Raw genomic sequence first — 23,965 nt, 5'->3', positions numbered from 1 at the left:
ACAACTCACTATTGTGTTGAAGGGAATTGAAAATATCTCGACACAATTAATAGAGTTAAAGGGTAATGTAACCGAAAGCAAGACATATGAATTAGAGTCTTTTATTGGATTGACTACTCCAGAGGAAGTAGAGATACTTCCACCCAAACAATCCAATACCAAGGGAAGTGGAAGTGGAGGTGGTAAGAGACTTAGAGGAGGAAAGGAAGTGTCAATGGAACAACAAGCAAAAAAGAAAAGACATTGCAAAACATGTGGAGAACAAGCTTACCATGATAGTCGAAATTGCCATACCAAACAATTATCTTAGGTAAGGTATTAAAATTTGCTTCTCTTGTTTTCATGTGGTTATGTTGTACTTATTATATTTTATATGCTCACGCTGTTGTTTTTGCTTGTGTTGTGTTTCTAGTGATTTTGCTCGTGCTAGTATTTGTCTTATGCTGCAGTTTTTGGGCAATGGCGACGTCGTTACAGTGAAGATGAAGATGTTGCTGCTTTTTCTTGTGCCTTATTATGCAAATGTTGATGCATTTGTCCACTTGTATTAGACTTGTTCTTGTTATTCAGATACATGATTATAATTTTTTGTAAAACTATTAATGTCGTATGTTATCAACTTATCATGACAAGTCTAATAGTCTAAATGCTTTTACACATCATTTGAGTAACACTTGAACCTCTTTTAAACTGATTTTATCTTTACCCATCAACAACTAACCAAGATACAATAATAATAACCACAAATATTAGGCTATGTGGGAGTTGAACTCACACCTTGTGTACAATAACACATTGCTCTACCATTTGAGCTAATAGCCTATAAATTAAAGAGATTGAAATACAGATTATACAATCAAATTAAATTTGTAAGCTATTTTCATTTGTGGTAAAGTGACGTTTGTGAAATAAGTGCTAAAAAGCTCAAAACTCATTCTACTAATCTCCTTTAATTATGACAAAAAGTGCACAAAATCATCTAAATTGTTGTCGTAAAAACAATGTTGTACAAATTGATATGATGATATCATACATTCATATCCCCAAATTATAAGATTGAAATTGAAAGATCCAAAACTATAATATTCTAATTGAGAGAATCAAAACTTTAAAAATACCTGAAAGTTTGCTCTCAGATAACTCGATTTCACTATAATTAGATCTACATTTTGGGCGAAATTAAGGTTGTCGAGCCGTTTGGTCAGAAAAATATTATGAGAAAATGGAGTAGAAGATCTATAATCATGTATATTAAAGAAAAATTGAACATGATATAAAAGAACAATTACGCATAACATCAATTTAAGAGGGAAAGGAAAAGAACAGGAAGAAGAGCTCAAGAGGAGAGAGAAAGAATAAGAAGGAAAAGAAAAGAACAGGAAGAAGAACTCAAGAGGAGAGAGAAAGAAGAAGGGGAAGGGGCTAATTTTTTTTTTAAGTTTTTATATAGGGTAAACCCTTTAATCTGAGCCGTAAATTTTAATCCAATGGATAGTATTAAAAGTTCCTACTTTAAATTGAGTTCTTATTTTAAGAGAGGTTCTCACTTGAACCTCCCCCCTATATATATATATATTTAAAAAATTCAAAAATCGTGCATCGCACGGGCTTTATGTAGTGTTAATTATAATGGACTCATGGACCCTTTTTTTTTAACCAATATGGAGTATTTGTAATTTATAATATCCTTAAAAAATAAAAACAAAAAAAAAAACAAAAAAACTCTAGAAAAAAAAAATGGACGCCGATAAGTTCCGATAAATCGTGGGGCAAATCTTAGTCTAGGATGAGGAAATATTTCTGAGTCACCAAAAAAAAAAAAAAACAATGAAATCTCCATAATACCCTCAAAAAACAAAATTATTTCTTCCTCATCCCAAATTTTCAATTCATTCGAAAAATTCCCCATAAAAAAGTCAAGGGGCAATATCGTCATTACAAAAAAATAAATTTTCAGTTAATAAATAATAAAAAAATAAAACCCAACTCCCCGCCACTCAACACAGTCCACCACTATCTGACTGAAAGAGGAGAGAGAAAATGGCGCTGCAACTCACTTCACCATCTTTCTCTCTTTCTTCAACCTCCTTCTCATCTTCTCACTCGAAATTCTCTCTCCTCCGATCAATCTCAGCCGTCCGATTGACTTCTCGAAGCTTCGATTTCTTCTCCAGGAAGATGACCTCGACGACGCCGTTTGCTATGAAGGCGGAAGCAGGAGAATCGAAGGTTCTAGAAGAGGAGAGAGAGAAAACATGGGGAAAAGTTTCTGCGGTGTTGTTTGATATGGATGGTGTTCTTTGTAATAGTGAAGAACCTTCTAGAAGAGCTGCTGTTGATGTTTTCGCTGAAATGGGCGTTGATGTTACTGTTGATGATTTTGTCCCTTTTATGGGAACTGGTAATTTCTTTGACTTAATTTGATTGGTTTTTGAGGTTTTAAGTTAATTGATTGAGAATTAGTTTTGTTTTTAATTGAATTTGATAATGTGATTAGAATTGATGAGATTTGTTGATTTTATTGTGTATTTTGCTGAAATTTTGTTGTTATTTGAATTTAATCGATAGGATCATAGGATAACTAGTTCGACTTTGATTTTACTTTTACCATTAATTTGTTAAATGATTTGTGATTTTGATTTATTATATGATCAATCATGCTTGATTTATTTAAACATTTACTGTTTCAATGTGTCCAATCGATTTAGTAATGATTTATGATCAGATTTACTTGCAAACTTTGGATTTTGGAAATACCAATAGTTTGAATTGATCTTAGTTAGAACGTACCAATTTTACATGAAGTCTTATCTTTTGTAGAGCTTGAACATGGCCTTATTAAAAACTTTGTAAATATATTATAAATTCAATTCTATCAAATGTTTATTTCTTTGCCCTTATCGAGTACTGCATTAGTAAGCTGTTGCTTATGCTGAAGGAAACTTGTGACATCTGCAATTTCTCTTTAAATTTCCTAAATGTTTCCTGTACTTCCTAAATGTTCGATTTTCTGAGACCAGGTTTTCAATGATATAAATCAATCAATCAATCAAAGCCTTAATCCCAAAAGTGGGGTCGGCTAACATGAACCAAATTTGATTATTCCGTGTAGTCATCAACATAAATCTTTCTCCTCCATCCCTTACGATCCAAAACTTCATCCTCACGTAAATCCATGCACTTCATATCCTTCCTCACTCCTTCCAACCAAGTCATCTTTGGTCTCCCTCTTCCTCGTTTAATCCCTCCATGGTCCCACTCTTCCACTCTTCGCACCGGTGCACCCTCGGGTCTCCGTCTTACATGTCCAAACCAACGCAGACGATTTTCCCTTAATTTATCTACAATGCCCGCCACACCTACTTTCTTGCGAATAACCTCATTTCTGATTCTATCTCTTAAAGTGTTTCCACACATCCACCTTAACATGCGCATTTCCGTAACCTCCATCTTTTTAATATGCTCTTTCTTAGAAGCCCAACATTCTGTACCATAGAGCAACACTGGTCTTATGGCAGTCCTGTAGAATTTTCCCTTCAACTTTAAGGGAATGCTGCGGTCGCATAGCACTCCCGTGGCCGCTCTCCATTTAAGCCACCCTGACTTAATCCTGTGGGTCACGTCTTGATCAATGTCACCATTCTTCTGGATGATCGACCCTAGGTACTTAAAACATTCACTCATGGTCAAATCCTTTCCATCCAAACTCACCACTTCATTGCTTGTCCCCCTCTGAGTGCCAAAACGACATACCAAATATTCAGTCTTACTCCGACTTAGCTTAAACCCTCTAGATTCCAACCTTTGCCTCCATTGCTCCAACTTGACATTAACCCCATCCTTAGTCTCATCCACCAAAACGATATCATCTGCGAACAGCATACACCATGGAACCTCATCTTGAATTGGTCTAGTTAATTCGTCTAGAACCGTTGCAAAAAGAAAAGGGCTTAATGCAGACCCTTGATGCAATCCGATTGTAATAGGGAAATCTTTTGTCAACCCTCCGCATGTCCTCACATTTGTTGACACATCCCGATACATATCCTTAACTAGGTCTACATACCTTCGTGGGATACCTTTCTTCAACATTGCCCACCAAAGTATCTCTCTTGGCACCTTGTCATATGCCTTCTCTAAATCAATAAAGACCATATGAAGATCTTTCTTCTTTACCCTATAAAACTCCATCATTTGTCTTATCAAATGGATTGCCTCCATAGTAGATCTCCCAGGCATAAAACCAAATTGGTTATCTGAAATGCTTGTGCATGCCCTCAACCTTTGTTCAATCACCCTTTCCCACAACTTCATAGTATGGCTCATAAGCTTAATTCCTCGATAGTTAGAACAATCTTGAGCGTCTCCTTTGTTTTTATAAACCGGGACCAAGGTGCTCTTCCTCCAATCTTGTGGGATCCTTGTAGCCGTCCATATCTTGTTGAAAAGGTTTGTTAACCAATCAATACCAATCTTACCCAAACACCTCCACACCTCTATCGGTACCCCATCAGGGCCAACCGCCTTCTTAGGTTTCATCTTCCTCAGTGCAATCTCCACCTCTACTCTCCTAATCCTTCGCACATACTCCATGTTGATTTCTTCATCACTCATAGAGGTATCTCCTATCACAACTCCATTACTTCCATTAAATAATTCATCGAAGTACCCCTTCCACCTGTCCTTGATGCCCTCCTCTTGCACTAGGACCATTTGGTTCTTATCTTTGACACACTTCACCATGCCAATATCCTTCCTTGCCTCTTGTCTTCTCTTTGCCATCTTATAAATGATCCTTTCTCCCTCCTTGGAATCAAGCTTTTCATAAACCTCCTGATATGCCTTTTCTTTTGCTTGGCGAACAGCTGCCTTTGCCTTACTCTTAGCCTCCTTATACGCTGCAAAGGTTTCAATGATATAAATTGTATAATATTCTCAATCATCATCTATCAACATATTTTATTGGAACGCAAGAGATGGTTTGATAAGATTGAAACTCATCGTTAATTTAATCAGATTCTTCTTTTGTGTATGTGTGAGTGTGTGACACCCTCCAGTGTCCTCATAACTCTGTAGTTGTGACAAAAATTCTTATGAAGTAACAATTTTGGTGTTTTTTTGGTTCATTGCCTTTTCTTTGAGAAGGCTAGAGGGGGGGGGGGGGGGGAATATGATATCTTTTTGTTTAGGAGCCAATGGAGTATTTAACAAGAGAAAAGACAATTTTCTCAAGTCTCCGACTTTTGGTTTTGGTCTGCGGAATATTCTTTCTTATTCTCTATGTAATTGAAGGTAGATTAATAAGTGTCGGTGTTTTTGTGGCATGCCTTTTGCAATCAAATTACCTTTTTTTATTGACCTGAATGCCCTTTTTTAATTTGACCTGAATGTGCTCTTCAGGGGAAGCAAACTTCTTGGGAGGTGTTGCATCACTGAAAGGTGTTAAAGGATTTGATACTAATGCTGCCAAAAAAAGGTTCTTTGAAATTTATCTTGAAAAGGTGATTAAATATCTAATTTACTTATCCGCATCTTTAAAATAGCCAATTTGATGCTGTTTTCAATCATCTCAAAGTTGTCACTAGATCTTAACACATCTTTTCTTTGATAGTACGCAAAGCCAAATTCTGGTATTGGATTTCCAGGTGCTCTCGAACTTATTACTCAGGTATGTTTCTCTCTTATTAAATTGAAAAAAAAAAAAAAGAAATACTAAATAAAGTTTACAACTGAAGGCTAATATCTGTTGGACAGTGCAAAGCAAAGGGCCTCAAAGTTGCCGTTGCATCCAGTGCTGATCGTATCAAAGTGGATGCAAATCTAGCTGCTGCAGGGTTGCCCGTTGAATTGTAAGATGAAGTAATTTCTGAAGTTATTGCTGCATTTGATAAAATTACCGATGCTTTGTTTTTTATGTGTTGCCAATGCTGAAACAACATCCAAATGAATTTAGTATTCAATCCTTATGAATGGTGTTTTGTTTTCTGTACTTTGTTCACTAGGCAGTTAAAAGTATTCCATTCAAATTTTTTGAATGTACCAAAAAAAAAAAAAGATAGAAACAAACTAAAAACTACGAGGCTTTACCCTTACTCTTCCATTTTGTGAGATATGTTCTTATCTGAAAGGATAAAGTGTATATGAAACTGATTGTTTGCTCCTAATATATGCTTAAACTCTATGCCCTTTATTTTGGAAGGGGGTGGGGTGGAAATTGAATATGATCATAGCAATGTCTGAAATAATCAAAATTGATTTTGAATGAATTTGTTCTATACCAGGTTTGATGCTATTGTGTCAGCAGATGCATTTGAGAATCTAAAGCCTGCTCCTGATATCTTTTTATCTGCATCCAACATACTTAATGTGCCACCAAGCGAGGTACTTAATTCTTCTTAGTTAATATCATCTTTGTTTCTTAAAAATGCACATTAGTTGTTCAAGGAAGGAACTGTTTTTTTTTTCTTCTTTTTTTTCCCTATGTGCTCTACTGGTAAGTGTTTCTGATCTAAGCTAAAATAAATGTCATCTGTATGAAACATATAGTTAAGTTGATTCATTGTTCATAACAAAAGATAACAAAAGAAACTTATAATTAATTGTCCTTTTCTTTTATTTTTCTGCTCCTTTTGTCTATAAGGTTGGTGATCTCTTGCTTTTGTCATTTATGCCACCTTTTTTTTTTTTTTTCTTGGAGGGCAGAGGGAATCATAAACAAAGGGGGATGTAGTGAAGCTAGAAAATATTAGCCTTGTCCCTATTTTCTGATTGATTCATGTCATAACATAACCTGACCTGTATGTGGCATTCCATGTCTGTTCACAGTGTATTGTAATTGAAGATGCACTTGCAGGATTACAAGCAGCTAACGCTGCCAAAATGAGGTTAGTATATAACTTTTTGGTTTTATGCTGATCAAGGTTTGTTATTGGTGATTAAATCTTGAATATTATAGTGATGATATTCTTTGTTGTAAAGTTGATTGCAGTACTCACTTCAATCTCAATCTATGCTCTTAGTCTCATGTCTTAAGATTCCTCTGGTTTTGATGTGAAACCTCCACAATTGCAGGTGTATAGTTGTGACAACTACATTATCTGAAGAGATTCTTGCAACTGAAGCTCCATCACTTATCAGGAAGGATATAGGGAACATAACCCTCGATGATATTATCAGTGGTGGATCTAGCCTCCACAGTATGTAGTTTCAAGAGCGATGTAGTGCACTCTATAGTGTAAACTTTGAAGTTAGACTTTCATTTGTCATCCATTTAGTGGTCTCAACTGCCGTTCGTCAATGAATTTTTTATTGACCGTGTGAAGGCTATTTTTAGATTTGTTGCCGTTGGTAATTCATGGAATTGTTCATGTTTCAACATTAGATGGAGTTTAGTAGTGAATCTATTGTCTAGAAGTGACTGCTTGTTTTTTGTAAAGTTTTCCCGATATTGATTCTTTTGATTGAATACTTGCATAATAATTTTTCTCAAAGAATTCTGACGAGCACACGACAACATGACATTGCAGATGAGAGGTTGCAGGCATCTCAACGTGAGGGAGAAGTGAGGAATTCCTTCCCATCTGGAGGGTAAGAGAGGTCCTATTCTCAGATATTATAGATTCATTCCCTTTCTATGCTATTTGTATACAATTTTTCAGGGTGAGAAAGTGGATTCAACGATTGAGGGTAACCAGTTAGGGATTGAGTAGTTTACATTTGTCTCATGCAACGCTCCATAGAGGATTGTGCCCATAATATATATAGATTCTTGTTTTCTCTTCTTTCGGGTGGCTGGAAGTTTGTCTACTTTAAATTAAATGCCGATAAACTGTTTAAATTTCTAAATTGTCCCCGAGTAATAGCTGATTTATTATTCAAGAAATAGACTCCTGGTCAGCTACGTACATTTAATGAGAAATCAACTGCAGTAAGGCACACATTTAAAAACTAATTTCATCTAAAATGATATATGTATGTTTCTCTTTCAAAGTTGGTTTTTATCTATGGATCAAATATCATTTTCCTTTTACAGGTAGTTTACATTGCAATCCAATGTTTGGGACTTGACATTTTATACTTCTTTGACCAACATTTTATTGTACACACCCTGGCTTTTCATGATAAGCTTCATATGAAATCTTTGCTCGAGATGGGGTACAAGTACAACAACTTGTAACTTCTGGCTTATAGTGTTTTTACAATGTGCTTTTCCAAAGGACATACTTTCTCTGTTCTTTTTTTAATCGCAACTTTGGAAAATTTGCACTATTCACACACTCCTTTGACCACCTTTTGTGAATTATGCGCTAGAAAAAATGTAGCAAGTGAGATCTTGTGAGATTTGTCTCGATATGTACTTTCACAATATTAGCTGTTTATAATCTTTACTAAAGTATAATTATAGATATTAGTGGTATAAAATGTGCATTGACAAGCGTGAAAACTCCAATGCTGTGATTAAATAAAGAACAGGGGAAGTATTTAACTAGACAATCTCTTTGTTGAGATTTTGTTTTGTGGCACCACATATGCCATTCCCCTATCATTTAGGCCCTTGTGTTTTGTTTTCCCCTAAGAAATGTTGGAACGAAAATCAATGGGATAATCTTTGTTTCATATCAATCAGATAACTGTTGTTTCATATCAATATTTTGTATTGGGGGGGGGGGGGGGGGGGGGAGAACGTAATGTGGTGACATTATTAAGTTAAAATATTACAATGAAATTGACCTAATGTCTATTAGATGCGGAACTGATTTGTGGACAGGTTGCAGGCTTCCAGGAGAAATATTCTCAAATATGGAAGTTTAGGCATTGCTGTATCTTGCTTCATCTTTGCCTTCTCAAACAGGAAGGTATAAGTGTCTTGACTTGGAAGTGCTAAAAATGGATTTCTTGACTCTCGAGGTTAATGTATTTGTTTGATCTTGCTGTGAATGTGGTGATCCAAGTGATTTTGTACATGTTGGGAAAATACTATTTGCTGGCATCGTTACTTTATTCTAATCTGTATGTATATGGAAGCTGTTATGATCTTGCAGGCAATGCAATATGCATCACCAAAAGCTCTTTGGAACCTAGCATTTGGGGTAAACAACCCTACTCTTGGACCTAATGAAGGTGATAATTCTCATTTTTTTAATAAAAAATTTATTAATGATGACCACCCCTTCAGGCATTTGCATTGTAATTATCTCTGAACACAAGGTCTCTTTTGTCTAATAAATTAAACAAAGAAAGACATTTGCAATATTTAATAGGCTCTCAAGTGGCCCATTGAATCTGAAACTTAGTGATTAAAGTCATTAAACAATAGAAAAGTGGGGAGCATGAGCATGACCCACTAATCCACAAGTCATTGAAATGTGGTTGACTAAGCTATTGCTACTGTTAATATTTTAATCCAATGTCTCTAATAGTTTAAAATATTCCCAGTAATTTTATAAAGACTTAAACTAATATTACTATTTTTTGAAGCACATCATTCAACATATACTTCCCACTTCTTTCTTAAATATTCCTCTCTTAATTGTTTGAATTCATCTCATTGGGAATTGTGATGCTTGTTTGGGGACAGAGGGACTGTTTAGGGATTTTTCATTTTAAACTTCTTGGAATAGGACATCCCATTTATGGACTTGCTAATTGGGATAGTATGAGCTGAGGGCTCTGTGTTAATATTGGCAAACAGTTAACTCTTTACTGAGCTGCTAATATCTGATTTGTGATCCCCCAAAGCTGTGCTCTTAGACAGCTGGATTAGAGAAATAAGATTTTAGGTCACTAATGGTGTAATAGACTATGCAAGATGAAATAAATTGTTTCTGAGAGACAGTCAGTTCTGGGATTTATCTTTAGCTGCGTCTGACAATAATATTGGTCTAAACTTTAGGTGAGTCACGATCTTCCAGGGTGCAACAGCTTGTGAATTACATATCCGACCTTGAAAAAAGGTGAGACTATCTTCTGTTTCAATGTTCTAAAATTATATATGTGAGATTACTTTATCGACGGATTAGCACCTATTATTCATCTTTGACTTTCTTTGTGCTAAATTGCTATTGGAATTCATTTCTTGCAGGGGAAATGCTCTTGTTGTGCCTGAATTTCCTTCTAGACTTGATTGGCTAAATTCCGCACCCCTTCAATTCCGCAGAGTGAGCTGTTTTTCTTATTCTCAATTTGAAATACTAGCTGATTCCACATAAACATGGCGTATAACAAGCATGAACTATGTATTGAGTGCTATATTGTTTGTGTGTTAATTTTTCTAACCTCACTTCCTTGAACCTTTATTCCTGGGCTTAGTGTTACTATTTCCTTCCAAAACAAAAGCTACATAAATTGTTGTGAATTAAAAAAAAAAGAGGGGTGGGGGGATTGAGAAGTAATTAAAAAATTGAAATTAGTAAAATAAAAATTACAAAATAATTAAACATGAACTTAAATGGCGCATGCTTATAATTTAAATCCCTATTGAATGACACATGTATATAGGATCGATTATCTGTAAAGAGGCCTTGTTTTTTTTTTCTATAAATTGCTCTCTAATAAGTGTCCATTTCTAACTTTAATGGTTATAAATGGAAAGATTATTATATCCCCTTCATTTGCATTTAAAAATTAGAATTCATTACAGCAGGGGGGACATTAATTTGGGTTAGGCCCTGTTCTCTTCACCTTATTTTTGCCGAACTAAATTAATTGTTATTGAATTGAATCATTTTAATGAACTGAAATTGTTTTTGTTGAACTTAAATTATTTTTATAAAGTTGAAATTAATTTTAATGAATTGAATTATTTTTACTGATTTTCTATTATGTTTGTTCTTTAAAGTTACCGTTGATTAAATATTGTATTTACTGAATTGAAATTATTTTTACTGAATTTAATTTATTTGAACTAAACTGAATTTCTTTTACTAAACTATTTTTTTTTACTAAATATTTTTTGTAAGGTGAAGAGAACAAGGCCTAAATCTATGATTTACGTTTGTTGTTTTAGAGGACAGCTTTTCCTCTTTTGCTTGTAATATCCTTTTTGCCAAAAATAAATTAATAAAACAAAATGTCCTTCCATTTGACTATAGTTGATTATGTCCGGAGTATTTGTACCAAAGTGTAACTGGCTTGTTAATACTTATTGGAGTGTGGAGGACGTTGGAATTCCTTTATGTCGGATAGGGTTTCAATTGGGTGTATTAGCTCATATGGCTCAGGTGTGTCAAGGTTTGGGTTGGAAGATGCCCAAATATATATGCATGATTTTTAGAGCCCACTGTATGTGCAAGATTTTGTTGGAGACCATGCTGCATTTAATGCTTCTCCTCCTATGCAATGATGTATATGATGTTGGCTTAGATTTGATTATGGACATGAAATTATGTACTATCCTATTTAATGTTCATGTTTCTCTGTGGCCTTCTGAACCACTTTTACAATCTGCAGGATCTCAAAGGAAAAGTGGTAGTCTTGGATTTCTGGACCTACTGCTGCATAAATTGTATGCATGTTCTACCCGATCTTGAGTATTTGGAGAAGAAGTACAAAGAGATGCCGGTAATTATATTATCTTACACTTACTGCTTATTGCATGAATTTACAAGTTCTCTTGAATGAGTTTCCATGCTTGTAGAACTTATTCTTCAATAACTGCTTTCTTTATGGTTGCTAATTGAGCCTGTCATGTAGTTGCTATTGTATTAATTGTAGTATAGGTTTAACTTTGGTGACCCACTATTTCCTCTTGATATAAGGAAAAGAAGCTCTCTTGAAAGGAAGACGTGAAATGCTGAGAGCACAGGATGCCCTCAATGAAAGAAATTCCTAAGATTAAGGCTTTGTTCTCCTCTCCTTATTTTCACTTATTTCATATCTGATAAGTTCAGATACAAAAAAGAAGAGGACTAATAAGTTCATAATGTAATATAAGGGCTTATAAGTTTAAATAAGATAAGGGTTGATAAGGTCCGTAAGATAAGATAATGGTTAATAAGTTCCAATAGTAACGCTTTATATAAGGCCCAATAAAGTCTAGTAATATTATTTATACTTCGTATAATACCTGTAAGATGAGGGTTGATAAGTTCAGATAAGATAATAATATAAGGGCTATTAAGTTCAAATAAGTTTAGGACTAATAAGATTAGATAGTATAAGTGAAATTTCAGGTGAATAGAAACATTACCTATGTCTCCCATTTCAGTCTCTTGTGACCTTAATTGTGCTGGTCCCTAACTACCAGATTCCAGGCACCGGCAATAGTTAAAGTGTCCATTGCTATAAAATTTTGTAGTCAAGCAGCTTACTAATTTATACTTCGTATTTCCTTTTTGTTGATATACTGGATTTCTTTTTTCCTCTTCTGCAGTTCACTGTTGTTGGAGTACATTCAGCTAAATTTGATAATGAGAAGGACTTGGAAGCGATTCGCAATGCAGTTCTGAGATATGGAATTACTCATCCTGTATGTTGTATATTGCCTTTTAACTTAGAATGCTTCAAGTAATTATTTCTACTCCTCCCTTCGATATTATGCCATTGATTAAAGAAGATTAAGAAAATCTTGGGATTCGGTGTCCTATGCTATTGCCATTCTGGGCCACCTACGGTGTGGCATAGCATGCTGCTAGTTCATTGTTAGATCGAGCCTTTGATAATTGTGCCATTTAGCCTAGGTTGTGTAGTCAATGGACTTTCATTCAGATGGATAATTTAATGTGTTAATCAGTGGTGACCTTGAGATATGAATCATGAAAGACTCATCTAGTCATCTTATTCGAACTAGACATGATTGTTTGTCCAGTTTAGGTGTGCCCGAGCCAAATCCCAATTCACCCTTGGGTTGGTCAGCTTGGTCCACGGATCTGTAAACCAAAGTTGATATTTAGGTCAGGTTTAGCCAGTTACAAGTCCTGCTGGCCCTGGATTGGCTATTACTGCAGGGTTGACTTGGGCCAATCCAGGCTGAAGCTGAATAGCTGGCGTTGTGCTCACACTCTACTTGAACGGGCAAACCTGGTGGTTTGTATGGTCCATATTGGGTTTCACTACCGGGTTTGACCTTAGGCTGGAACAATTTTGCCCATTGATCATGTCTAGCCTTAAAATTTTAATCGTGGTTTGTTGCCATGCATAATTACCTTAATTTTACTCTGGCAAGTCTTTCTTTTATTTATCTTGTTATTATCCTGTTTATTTCCAAGGGGTAAAATGAAAAGTCAATATTCATGTGAAATTTATGGGATAATCACTTTTGGTTCATGTAGCCGACCCCATTAATGGGATTAAGGCTTTGATTGAATGATTGATTATGTGAAATTTCATGCTTGGTAATGGGTGGATTTATTGATTCACTGTATCTAGCTGTAAAGTTGATGCTGCAGCAATTCTTATCCATTGTTATGTCCCTGTGCTGAATTTTGCCATTATGTTTCAACTGTAGACTTACGTGTTGTTTGTTTTATGTGAGTGCAGGTTGTAAATGATGGAGACATGAATTTATGGCGTGAATTAGGGGTTAATTCTTGGCCGACTTTTGCTGTTGTTGGACCCAATGGTAGGCTTATTGGGCAAATAGCAGGAGAGGGTCGCCGAAAGGTACCATAACTTCTTTTTTCTTGCAATCACTCTTAAAAATTAATTTTTTGATTATATAGTCCAAAGCATGTACAAGGTTGTTTTACTATGGTTTATGGGTTTGGAACAATAAACTCTCCATTATAAGGATGGCACTCAGCTTTTGATGGGCAGTTCACATTAATATCTTTTTGGTGAAGAAACTAGTTTTTCCAGACACAGTGAAAAATTTCTGTAATTTTGTCATAAGAAGATAACTTTGATCTTTAATTTGATTATGGAGTTGTTGTGGTTAAACCTTTATATACATGGGCTCTTTGTGATTTACACATACGTTAATATGATGCAGGAATTATTTCATCATAAACCTTAGTTCTTTTTGGCTTCAGGACCTTGATGATATTGTTGAGGCAGCGCTTCTTTTCTATGGTGAAAGAAAGATGTTAGATAACTCACCCCTTCCTCTGCGTCTGGAAAGAGATAACGATCCCCGATTGCTGACCTCTCCATTGAAGTTTCCAGGAAAGCTGGCAGTGGATGTGCTGAATAATAGGCTGTTTATTTCAGACAGTAACCACAACCGTATTGTTGGTTCTTCTTCCCTCTCCCCCCCCCCCCCCCCCCCAAACTACTTATTTAATCTATCTTTCATAAAATTTACTAGTGACTAAGATAGATATTAATCAGCTCTTCAGTCTACACAACGACTTGTAAATGAGTAGAAATCTGTGTGCATCAAATATGATTATCTGTGTTTGGTACTTGTCACCACCAAATTGTGTAGAAATTGTCATATAAGTTATAATTTTGGATAACAAAAACTTAAAATCAGGACACACATTGGGGTGCCTTATGAGATGATATCAGTAGTTTGTGTATTTTTCCTCGTCTGATCTTTTATTCGCTCTTTTTGTGTCTGTGTTCATGAGTGCATGTGGGTTTGGCTAGCTAGCTCTTAAATTTGTTAAATACACATCATTTGATCAATATTCAAAAACTTTTAACCTTCAGATATTTTGGTGTTTTGTAACTGTATGGAAAACCATGATCAGGCCAGTAAAGTGCTTTTGTGATGAACTACGTATATTTCTGTCAATCTACAGGTTGTTACTGATTTGGATGGGAATTATATTACACAAATAGGGAGCTCAGGAGAGGAGGGTTTACGTGATGGTAATTTTGATGATTCAGCTTTTAACAGACCTCAGGTAACATTGGGAGTGCATATTTGCACAAACATGCCATATCTACTCTGTTACTGTTGAAATGCTTCTCTTCACATTGTATGTGTTGCTTGTCTAAACTGTAGCTTTAGTTTTATGCTGTTTTTCCTATAATTATGTTCGGCTGTGTGGTTGTAGGGCCTTGCATACAATCCCAAAAGAAATGTGCTATATGTTGCAGATACTGAAAATCATGCTTTGAGGTTTGTTGATACATCCTAACTATAATTATCTTTGGCTTCTTCCCTCTTCCGATGCTGTGGCCAAGTAAAATTCTTCTTGTCCTTGTACTATCATAAATTGAGTACAATAAGAACTGCTTGCTGTTTATAAAGGTTGAGTACTACTTGTGCAATAAACTTGCACCGGGTTTATATGATTACCTATTCACATACTCTAGACCTCTAGTGATGGGAAAGATCATTTGGCATTTGACTTTCAACCTTACATCCAACAATGCTTAAACTTGGATCTGCTTGTCTAACTTGTAGAAAGTGCTGCAAACATGACTTAATGCAGTGGCTACTTTATTTCTCTCGTGTATTGTATGGATGGTTTCTTATGGTCCTGTTGCTCTGTACCTGTTCCATTCAGTCGTGTTTTTTAACACTATACTGCTGCTTCTGAAGAATTATTTGTGGGAAGTTTCTGAGCAAAAGAATTTCACAGCACTAGACTAAGAAAGTAAGCATCCAATTAACCAAGGTATTGGTTGCAAGAATATCTTAGCTCTCTACCTAGACTCCATTATAACTTTCATCTTTAACTTTCAAAATTATAACTCCATTATAACTTTCATCTTTAACTATAGTAACCTTGAAAATTTAAGTCTTTGATTCTCTGTCTTTAATTCTTGATTCCCATCTTTCATCCTCGCTTGTTTTATCCCTGGCGTAGCTTTTTAGAACTAGATGCTACAGAAGCTTCAACATTTTGTAGGCAAAGTTGGATGAATGGGATCCCAAATTTTCATTCATCCAAGATCTCAAAATGTTATATTACAATTCGAGTAAAACTTGCTGGATAATTTGGATAGCAATGTAAAGAATATAGAAGGCTTTAATGAGTCATAGAAAGTTCTTGTTTATGTAGATTACTTCTATAATTTATATTCTTTTAACTTCCCCTTATTTTTTGTTCATTTTTGCTCCTCCCCATACATATATTCTTCTTGGGTGTATGGGGGCATCATAATCTGTTATGCTATCTGGGTGTATACTACCAGGGGTATTGTTTGAGCATTCTGGTCTTTATTAACCAAACTTAGAAATTTACATATTAAGAGGATCAAACTTCTGTGATAGGATGACAAGAGATATTTATGACTAATATGATGTATTGGATTGGCAGTGTACGAGGGAAAATGAGGAATTTATGATGTTTTTTATTAATCAAATTGTAAATTGGAAAGTAAAGAGTAGCTTTCTTGTGAGTTTCTCATGTTAATTTTGATGTTTCAGGGAGATCGATTTTGTCAATGAGATGGTCCGCACACTTGCTGGCAATGGTACAAAAGGTTCTGATTACAAAGGTGGAGGAAGGGGAACCTCTCAGGTATGATTAGAGAACTATAAAAAAAATAAAAAAAAAATAAAAAAAATAAAAATTAAAAATTAAAAATAAAAAAAATCATCTACACATAGTTACATAATCTGCTTTTATGCTGCTTACAAGTTGTGATGTGATTTCAGCTCCTCAATTCTCCATGGGATGTCTGTTTTGACCCTGTCAGAGAGAAGGTTTATATAGCAATGGCTGGCCAGCATCAGATTTGGGAACACAATTTATCAGACGAGATTACCATGGCTTTCAGTGGTGATGGTTATGAAAGAAACTTGAATGGTTCGAGGTATCCTCCTGTGACCTAGTTTAGTTGTAGTTGAGCTAATAGTGCTGTTTGTCTTTTTTAATGTGATTTCACTGTACCCTCAGTTTTCCTATACTCATATTGTTAGGGGAGTTAAATATTATGGCTTAAATTAGTTATATTTCAGTTATGAGCCTAAATCAAATTAACAGAATTAAAATGTTTTGTTACAACTGTTTCACTTGTGCATTTTGGTTGTTAGCTGAGCTCTTTAGCTTATCTTTCTCTTTTTACCCTCTTTCAGCTGCTCCCCCCCCCCCCCCCCCCTCTCTCTCTCTCTCTCTCTCTCTCTCTGGCCTTGGGGGTGGGGGTGCATATGGGTGGTCTGATATACTGTTCTTCATGAAGCTTTTTTTTTCTGTAGCAGCACTCCATGTGTATTTTAAGTATAATTTGCCTCTTTTACATCACTGCTATTCAATAGAAGGCAAAGTGAATCACATGGACTATATAATCTCCTCTCCATCTTTTCACCCTTGATAGTTGCATATCTTCTTTACTAGTCTCCCAATTCTCAGTTTATCTTTTGATTTTAAGAGTGCAATGGCCAGAGGATTTTTCTTACTTGCGTACCTTCATATTTATTTAGATCCAGATATTTGCCTTGTTCTGTATTCCTGTTATGATGTTTCTGAAGGCTTTTCCTGTATTTTTTTCTTTCCTTGTAGCCCGTTGTCCACATCATTTGCACAGCCTTCTGGAATGTCGTTATCTCCAGGTATTACTACGAAATGTCCGTGCTGTTTATGTGATTGAATGTTTTATTGTCACAATAACTATAAAAAGCTCACTATGTTAGTATTTTTATATAAATTTAGATATGAAAGAGGTGTACATTGCGGATAGTGAGAGTAGCTCTATTAGAGCTCTTGATCTCAAGACAGGAGGATCAAGATTGCTGGTTGGTGGTGATCCTATTTTCTCTGACAATTTGTTCAAGGTAAGCGTCTTTCCACTATATAAATACTATGTATAATCTTTTTCATCCTTGATGTCTGGTATGTTTTATCACTTTTATCCATGAAAATATAAGATTTGAAAATGCTATACTTCTAAGCTTCTACTTGTGCTGCTACAATTTCAGTTTGGTGACCATGACGGAATAGGTGCTGAAGTACTTCTTCAACATCCATTAGGTGTCTGTTTTGGACAAGATGGCTCAGTTTATATTGCAGATTCTTATAACCACAAGGTAACTTAGACTGACCGGAACAAAGTTTTTTTTTTCCCTTTCTTCAGATTAGTTTGCATTCCTTTGCTGAATATAGGATCTAGATTTCTGTATGCATTCATAATATTGTTCTCGTATTGATAGTATGGTTTTAACTTGTGAGCCAGACCTTGCTAGTACCTGAAACAGAAAGATCTATACTTTTGACTACAACAGACATAGATATGGCATGTGCGTTGTGCCTTCTGTAGGGATATTTTTGTGGCAAAGAAACATTCTTTCCTAGCTGACTTAATGACGGTAATAAACACATTCCCAGATCACCACAATCCACTTGTACAATTTTAGCTTTGTCGACAAGTCTCTGATAAGTTATGTGTAACAGTTGCAGCATGTTAGTGCACGTGCTTTTCTTCTTCTATTCTGATCATTTATTTACCTAAAGGATGGTAAGTGTAACAGTTATGTGGGTTTTGGGTTTGAAATTTGGTTCGTGGGTGGTGGTGGGTTGTGGTTGTTGGGTGGTTTTGGGTGTTGTTGGGTGGTTCGAATTTTCTGGGTTTGATTGTGGTGCTGCTAGGTGGTGGTTTGGTGCTAGGTGGTGGCGGTGGTACTGCTAGGTGGTGGTGCTGCTAGGTGCTAGGTGGTTGTGTTTGATTTTGTTTTGTTTTTTCTTTTTTTTTGTTTGGGTTGGATTAATACTAAACACGTGTCCTTATTTTTCATTAATTACACTTACCATCTTTTGCCTAGGAGTCCGCAAACTCCCTCTTTGTTGCGAGTAATTCGTAACGGATGGAGGACTATGATTCAAGAATCAGGATACATCTCAGAGGACCAGGAGTCAAATCTTTATATTGCCTAGCCATTTCAGCTGCATGCCTGTTGTTTGCAGGAGTCTTTTTGTCATCATTTTAGTCCTGAGTCTCTTGGCTACTCCCTTTGTCCCAAATTCATCTGTTTCAAATTCAGTTGACCCATCACTCTTTCTCATTCAATGAAATGAATTTAAATTTTTATTTAAAGGTGATAAAACACACCTCTCAAAACTATATGGGGACACAGGAAATAATTCCAGACCGGCCTTTTGTGTGTGTGTGTGGGTGGGGGGTGGGGGGTGGGGTGGAGTTAGGGGCAGGGTGGTGAAGCATCAAGCATATTGGAAATGGTTGGAGCTTGGGAGCCAGGTCCGCAAATTTCGTACTCAAGTGAAAAAGGACTGTCATCATGCTTCTTAGAAAAGCGCATGGCTACCAACCGGTAAGTGAGCCCCATGTTCAGATCTGCCATCGATTATATGGAACTCCATAAATCATAGCTGACTTATACTGAGTATATGACTTGAGAGTGAGGGATAGCTCAAGTGGTTAGAGCTCCCCTCCTGGTTCCAAGTGATGCTGGGATCGATTCTCATCACTCGCCCTTGTGGCTAAAAAAAAAAATACTGAGTATGACTGTCTTGTGATTTCTGTGAGGAAAACATAGGAACTCTGTCGACAACTTCCAGTTTTCATACATTGCCTTTCTGCTTCTTATAAGAGACTACCTCATGCAGATGTCTTTTGGATAAAAGTAAACGTGGTCATCTTATAGTTCCAAGATTCCAACCGCATGCACCTCAATGCCACCAAAGAACACTGTTCTGTAGAATGTTACAATTTCTCTAGTATTGTTCCTTAGCCTGCAATAAGTTTTCTGAAAAATGGTAACTGTTGCTTCTGAATGAAGTTCAGGCTTTTTAATTTTAAGTGGCGTTTCTTATATTTCCATTTCCAATCAAGTCTCCTGACAACAGGAGACTTCAAATTAAGTTTTAATAGATATAGTTAATTAATAGAGTTACAGAACTAAAGTTTGACATCTCATATTCAGATCAAGAGGCTAAATCCATCAAATAAACGAGTCACTACCTTAGCTGGGACTGGAAAAGCTGGTTTCAAGGATGGTAAATCTGTAGAGGCTCAGGTAAGATATCTGTTTTTGGTGCTAAATTGCTAAATTGTTTTGACTATTGAAAACCAATCTTTGTTCTTGTTAACCTACTGGAGTCTGAATGTGGCAAATAAAGATTTCCCTAGTTTGATATTTTTTGTTTCTTCCAATATACTTTTATCTGGTCATCTACTATTCTATTGTTCATGATTCTCCAAACAAGGTCTGGACAAATAGAATTTGAATTACTGTATTTCACTCTTTCTGCATATTGATTTAAATCACCAAATCAAAACACACAACATCATCTGTTGCTTTAATTTTCTTTATAGGAGGACAAAGAATTGGAAGTAAATAAGAACCAATTGAAAATTGTGACTTTTAAACAAGGTAGACACTAGAGTTTAGTTAATGGAGTTTGCACTGCTATACATTGTAATCAAACTTTCCTACGGGCATCCTTAGTATCCTGATTAATTCTATAAATTCTGGGAAGCTTCATGTTCATCCCTACCCCTTCCTTTTTCACGCTTATAAATCCTCTCCCTTCCATTTCCATTATCCTTTTCTGTCCAACTTTTCTTGCAAAGAACCAACAATAATTTACAATTATGTTTTCTCCCGAACAATCATTTTGCTCTAAAAAATATTTTCCATTTAATCAAATGGAGGCTTGTTGTAAACCAAATTTAATGAAATAATAGGAGGAATTTCTTTGATTATGTACTTAGGTTGGTAGTATTAAGCTGCTAATGATTGGTATATTTGAAAGAAAGGGTTGAGGCCTGGAGAAATTTCTGATATTATGCTGCACTTTTTTTTGGGTGTTTTGCAGCTTTCAGAGCCATCAGGACTTGTTGAAGTCAGCGAGGGTGAGGCTCTTGTTTTTCATACCTTTACTCATGTAGATATATTACCATGTCAATTGTACCTTGTTTGAAACTATTAAGATATTATATTGCTTTATGCTTCCCAGTTTCAATTACTTTTGCATACAGCTCAAAATAGTTGTTTCCGCAATCTGCCTTTCAATGATTAGGCCCATTCTACTTAAACTTAATGCAACTTATTTCCAGCGAAATAAGTTGAGTTTATATCAGTTTTGGCAAATAGATTCATATCAGACAAAAATAAGCTTATATTTTTTCCCAAACAATTTCATGAAATCAGATAATTTCAGACAAAATAAGTCCTTTTCCATTTTCAAAAAACAGAAAACTTTAGGTAAAATAAGTGGATTTAACAGAGCCTTAAATGTGTATATGTGGATATATGAACTTGTTAGGTGAAGGTAGTTTACAGGGCCGTATTGAGGTTTATTCATCGTACCCTACTCACTGGTAAGTAAGCATACAGTGCCAATTTCACAACTATGTAATAGATGGAAACAATCACTGACCTAGTTTACTAAGGAGTCCCAACCTCTGATAAGGCAAAATTTCTGCTGTCTGCTGCTTAGTTTAGTAAATTCTTCATTTCATTTAGCTATGTTGCTGTATTATCAGGAAAACTCTTGGTAGCTGATACAAACAACAGTGTTATCCGATACATGGACTTAAACCAAAGAGAACCGCAACTTTTTACATTAGAGTTGAAGGGTGTTCAGCCTCCTGTTCCTAGGGCTAAAACCATGAAACGTCTGAGGAAGCGTTTATCAGCTGATACACAGATTGTCACGATGAATGGTGGTCCATCAACTGAGGGCAATTTGTACCTTAAGATATCTGTACCAGAAGGGTACCATTTCTCAAAGGTATCTTTCTCTCCCACAAAAACAAACGCACAAACATGTGTGTGCTCCCAAAATTGTCATCACCCTGCAGCCTACACATAATTTTATTTATAATTTTAATGTCGAGTAGTGTCTGACAGTATATATGAGTTAACGATATACAGGAAGCTCGGAGTAAATTCAATGTAGAAACACAGCAAGATAATGCAGTTATCATTGAACCCTTGGAAGGGAATCTCAGCCCAGAAGGATCTGCTATCCTCCATTTCAAAAGATCCACCCCTTCACCTTCCTTGGGAAGAATAAATTGCAAGGCATGGTTCCTTTAACTTTTGACTTCTGTTCTCATGCTATATAATTAGCCGAGTTCAGCTTGTATATGAACAGAAGCTGTATAATTTGCGTACTAGCTAGCCATTGCCTTTCCTTATCATTTGATGAAGTTGTTTCTCTTTTCAGGTCTATTATTGCAAGGAAGATGAAGTTTGTTTGTACCAATCATTAGCTTTTGAAGTAAACTTTCAAGAGGAAAATCCCGGATCATCTCTGGCAGAAATAACTCTACAATATCTTGTGAAACCAAAAGCAACCAGAGACAGCCTACAGTTACCAGCTAGATATTGATACATGTCTCCATTTGTATATATGCTATAAATTTGCCATTAAAAAAGTATATGAAGATCATTAAACTAGTTATAGTCATTCTGGAACTGATTAATTATATTATTCCAGATTAAGTGTTACGTTGAATGTATATGCCAGCAGATTTTGTTTCTTGAGTTTTCTTCAATGGTCCTATATATATACCTGTCGTAACTCGATCAAAATTGCATTACTTTATCCTCTGCTAAGTAATTTGGTGATGTGCAGGTCTCGAGTCCATTAATCTATTGCGAGACATTGAAAGCTACACCATAAAACACCCTTTGTACTGGACTTGGCCTTTATAGATATTGTATGTGCGCGCGTGTGTGGTTTTTTTTTATAAAATGAAACAGGTATTGCAGGAATCATTAAGGCACTTTTGTCTCTTGTGAACAAGGCAGCAAAATCACGATTATGATCTATTGTTTGCCTTGTCAACCCTTAAATTTGTTGAGAAATAATTGACTTGTAGCACATATTAGGGATCTTTAGCCGTACAATTATTGGAGTAATAATATTCTGCTAAAGCGTGTGTTTTGTCTTTTTCTTGCTCTCGAATTCCTGCCGATTCAATGTGCCTAACCCATATGCTCTGCCCTTATTTTCAGGTATTTTTCAGTTGAAGACCTCCTATCTGATACTATTACGAGCATCTGTTTTGGTCCTACGGTACATGTTTTTTTTTTATAGGAATACAGTATACCATATACACGTATACTATATATTACATTTTAATCCCAAATTTTTTAAAAAAATATATGAGTATTTGTGTCCATTCGGATAAGTCATGAAAGGTATAGATGATACATATTGATTTTAACTCACATTTTTTGTTATACTCTATAATCTGTATGAGACTGATTAGTGATAAACATGAGATTAGAAGATTTTCGATATCACCTCTTATAATTAATTTTCTTTAGTATGAAAGAAGAATTATCTTATCGGTTCGAAACCTCTTACAGATCAACGACATATATGACTAACTCAACTACTTTTTTTTTAAGCCATGACTAACACAACTATTTTATTTTATTTTTTTATAAAGAAAAGAAAAATAAAAATATTAGGAAACCTCTACAGTCCTCATGATAGAAAACCCTCCACAGTCCACACGAGAGGAATTTCTAATGCAAACTAACTCAACTACTTAGGTATGCATAATTATAATTGTTTTTGGTGAAGATAATTATAATTGTTTTAAGACCTAGGAAGTTCCGTTCTTGTTTGCGCATTAAGCAAAGGGTTGATTTATAACAAAGCCACGCCCTCTTATATTATGCTGTTATGCACATGCCTATCACTATATCATTTAATCATGAAAGCGTCGCCAACAATATGGACTTATTATGCATTAATAAACTATACTTCCCTTTTTCTCTTTTAATTAAATAAATAAAATACACTGAGGTCCAGGTTAGTCCCCTTCGTACCAAGCAATGTAATACAAAATTAACTGAAAACAAATCTTATTAGGAAAACCTTTAATCAAATGATTGGCTTAGTTGTGATTTTATAAATGCATTGTATTGTATTAATTGCTTAATTATTTATATGATTGACAGCATAAAGCCTTGGCTCAGCTACCATACCAAATACATTATCCATAAATTTATCCAACTTAATTCTATCATTTTTGTCCTCCGCAGTCAAAGTGCCGTAATCATCTAGTTTTCCCTATTGAACTAAGATTGTGTTGTAAGTATTTCAACGACACATTTTGTGTTGTTTGAATGGTCATTTTGATCAATGAATAAGTTCCTTAATTCGATATAAGCTTGCAATTATTGTTCTTATTAAAGTAGTTGTGTGTGCTA

The 23,965-nt window shown here is 35.4% G+C and overlaps 1 protein-coding gene across 1 annotated transcript; it reads left to right on the top strand.

Annotated features, from left to right (window-relative positions):
• Positions 1 to 1,978: 1,978 nt before the first annotated feature.
• Positions 1,979 to 22,288, top strand: LOC145574312 (protein SUPPRESSOR OF QUENCHING 1, chloroplastic-like). The gene is made up of 28 exons (XM_081632066.1): positions 1,979 to 2,401; positions 5,401 to 5,501; positions 5,612 to 5,668; positions 5,755 to 5,849; positions 6,282 to 6,381; positions 6,826 to 6,884; positions 7,072 to 7,196; positions 7,527 to 7,587; positions 8,768 to 8,855; positions 9,042 to 9,120; positions 9,893 to 9,953; positions 10,082 to 10,157; positions 11,449 to 11,559; positions 12,371 to 12,466; positions 13,477 to 13,599; positions 13,968 to 14,165; positions 14,682 to 14,786; positions 14,940 to 15,004; positions 16,262 to 16,355; positions 16,493 to 16,650; positions 17,337 to 17,386; positions 17,487 to 17,608; positions 17,753 to 17,860; positions 19,712 to 19,804; positions 20,607 to 20,643; positions 21,277 to 21,524; positions 21,668 to 21,817; positions 21,963 to 22,288. Exons 1-28 carry the CDS (start codon positions 2,041 to 2,043, stop codon positions 22,125 to 22,127), a joined length of 3,186 nt encoding a protein of 1,061 aa, XP_081488192.1. The 5' UTR covers positions 1,979 to 2,040; the 3' UTR covers positions 22,128 to 22,288.
• Positions 22,289 to 23,965: the final 1,677 nt, after the last annotated feature.

Source organism: Chenopodium album, chromosome 13 (genome assembly GCF_948465745.1).
Source record: "Chenopodium album chromosome 13, dcCheAlbu1.1, whole genome shotgun sequence".
Lineage (NCBI taxonomy): Eukaryota > Viridiplantae > Streptophyta > Magnoliopsida > Caryophyllales > Amaranthaceae > Chenopodium > Chenopodium album.
This window is presented reverse-complemented; position numbering and strand designations above follow the sequence as displayed.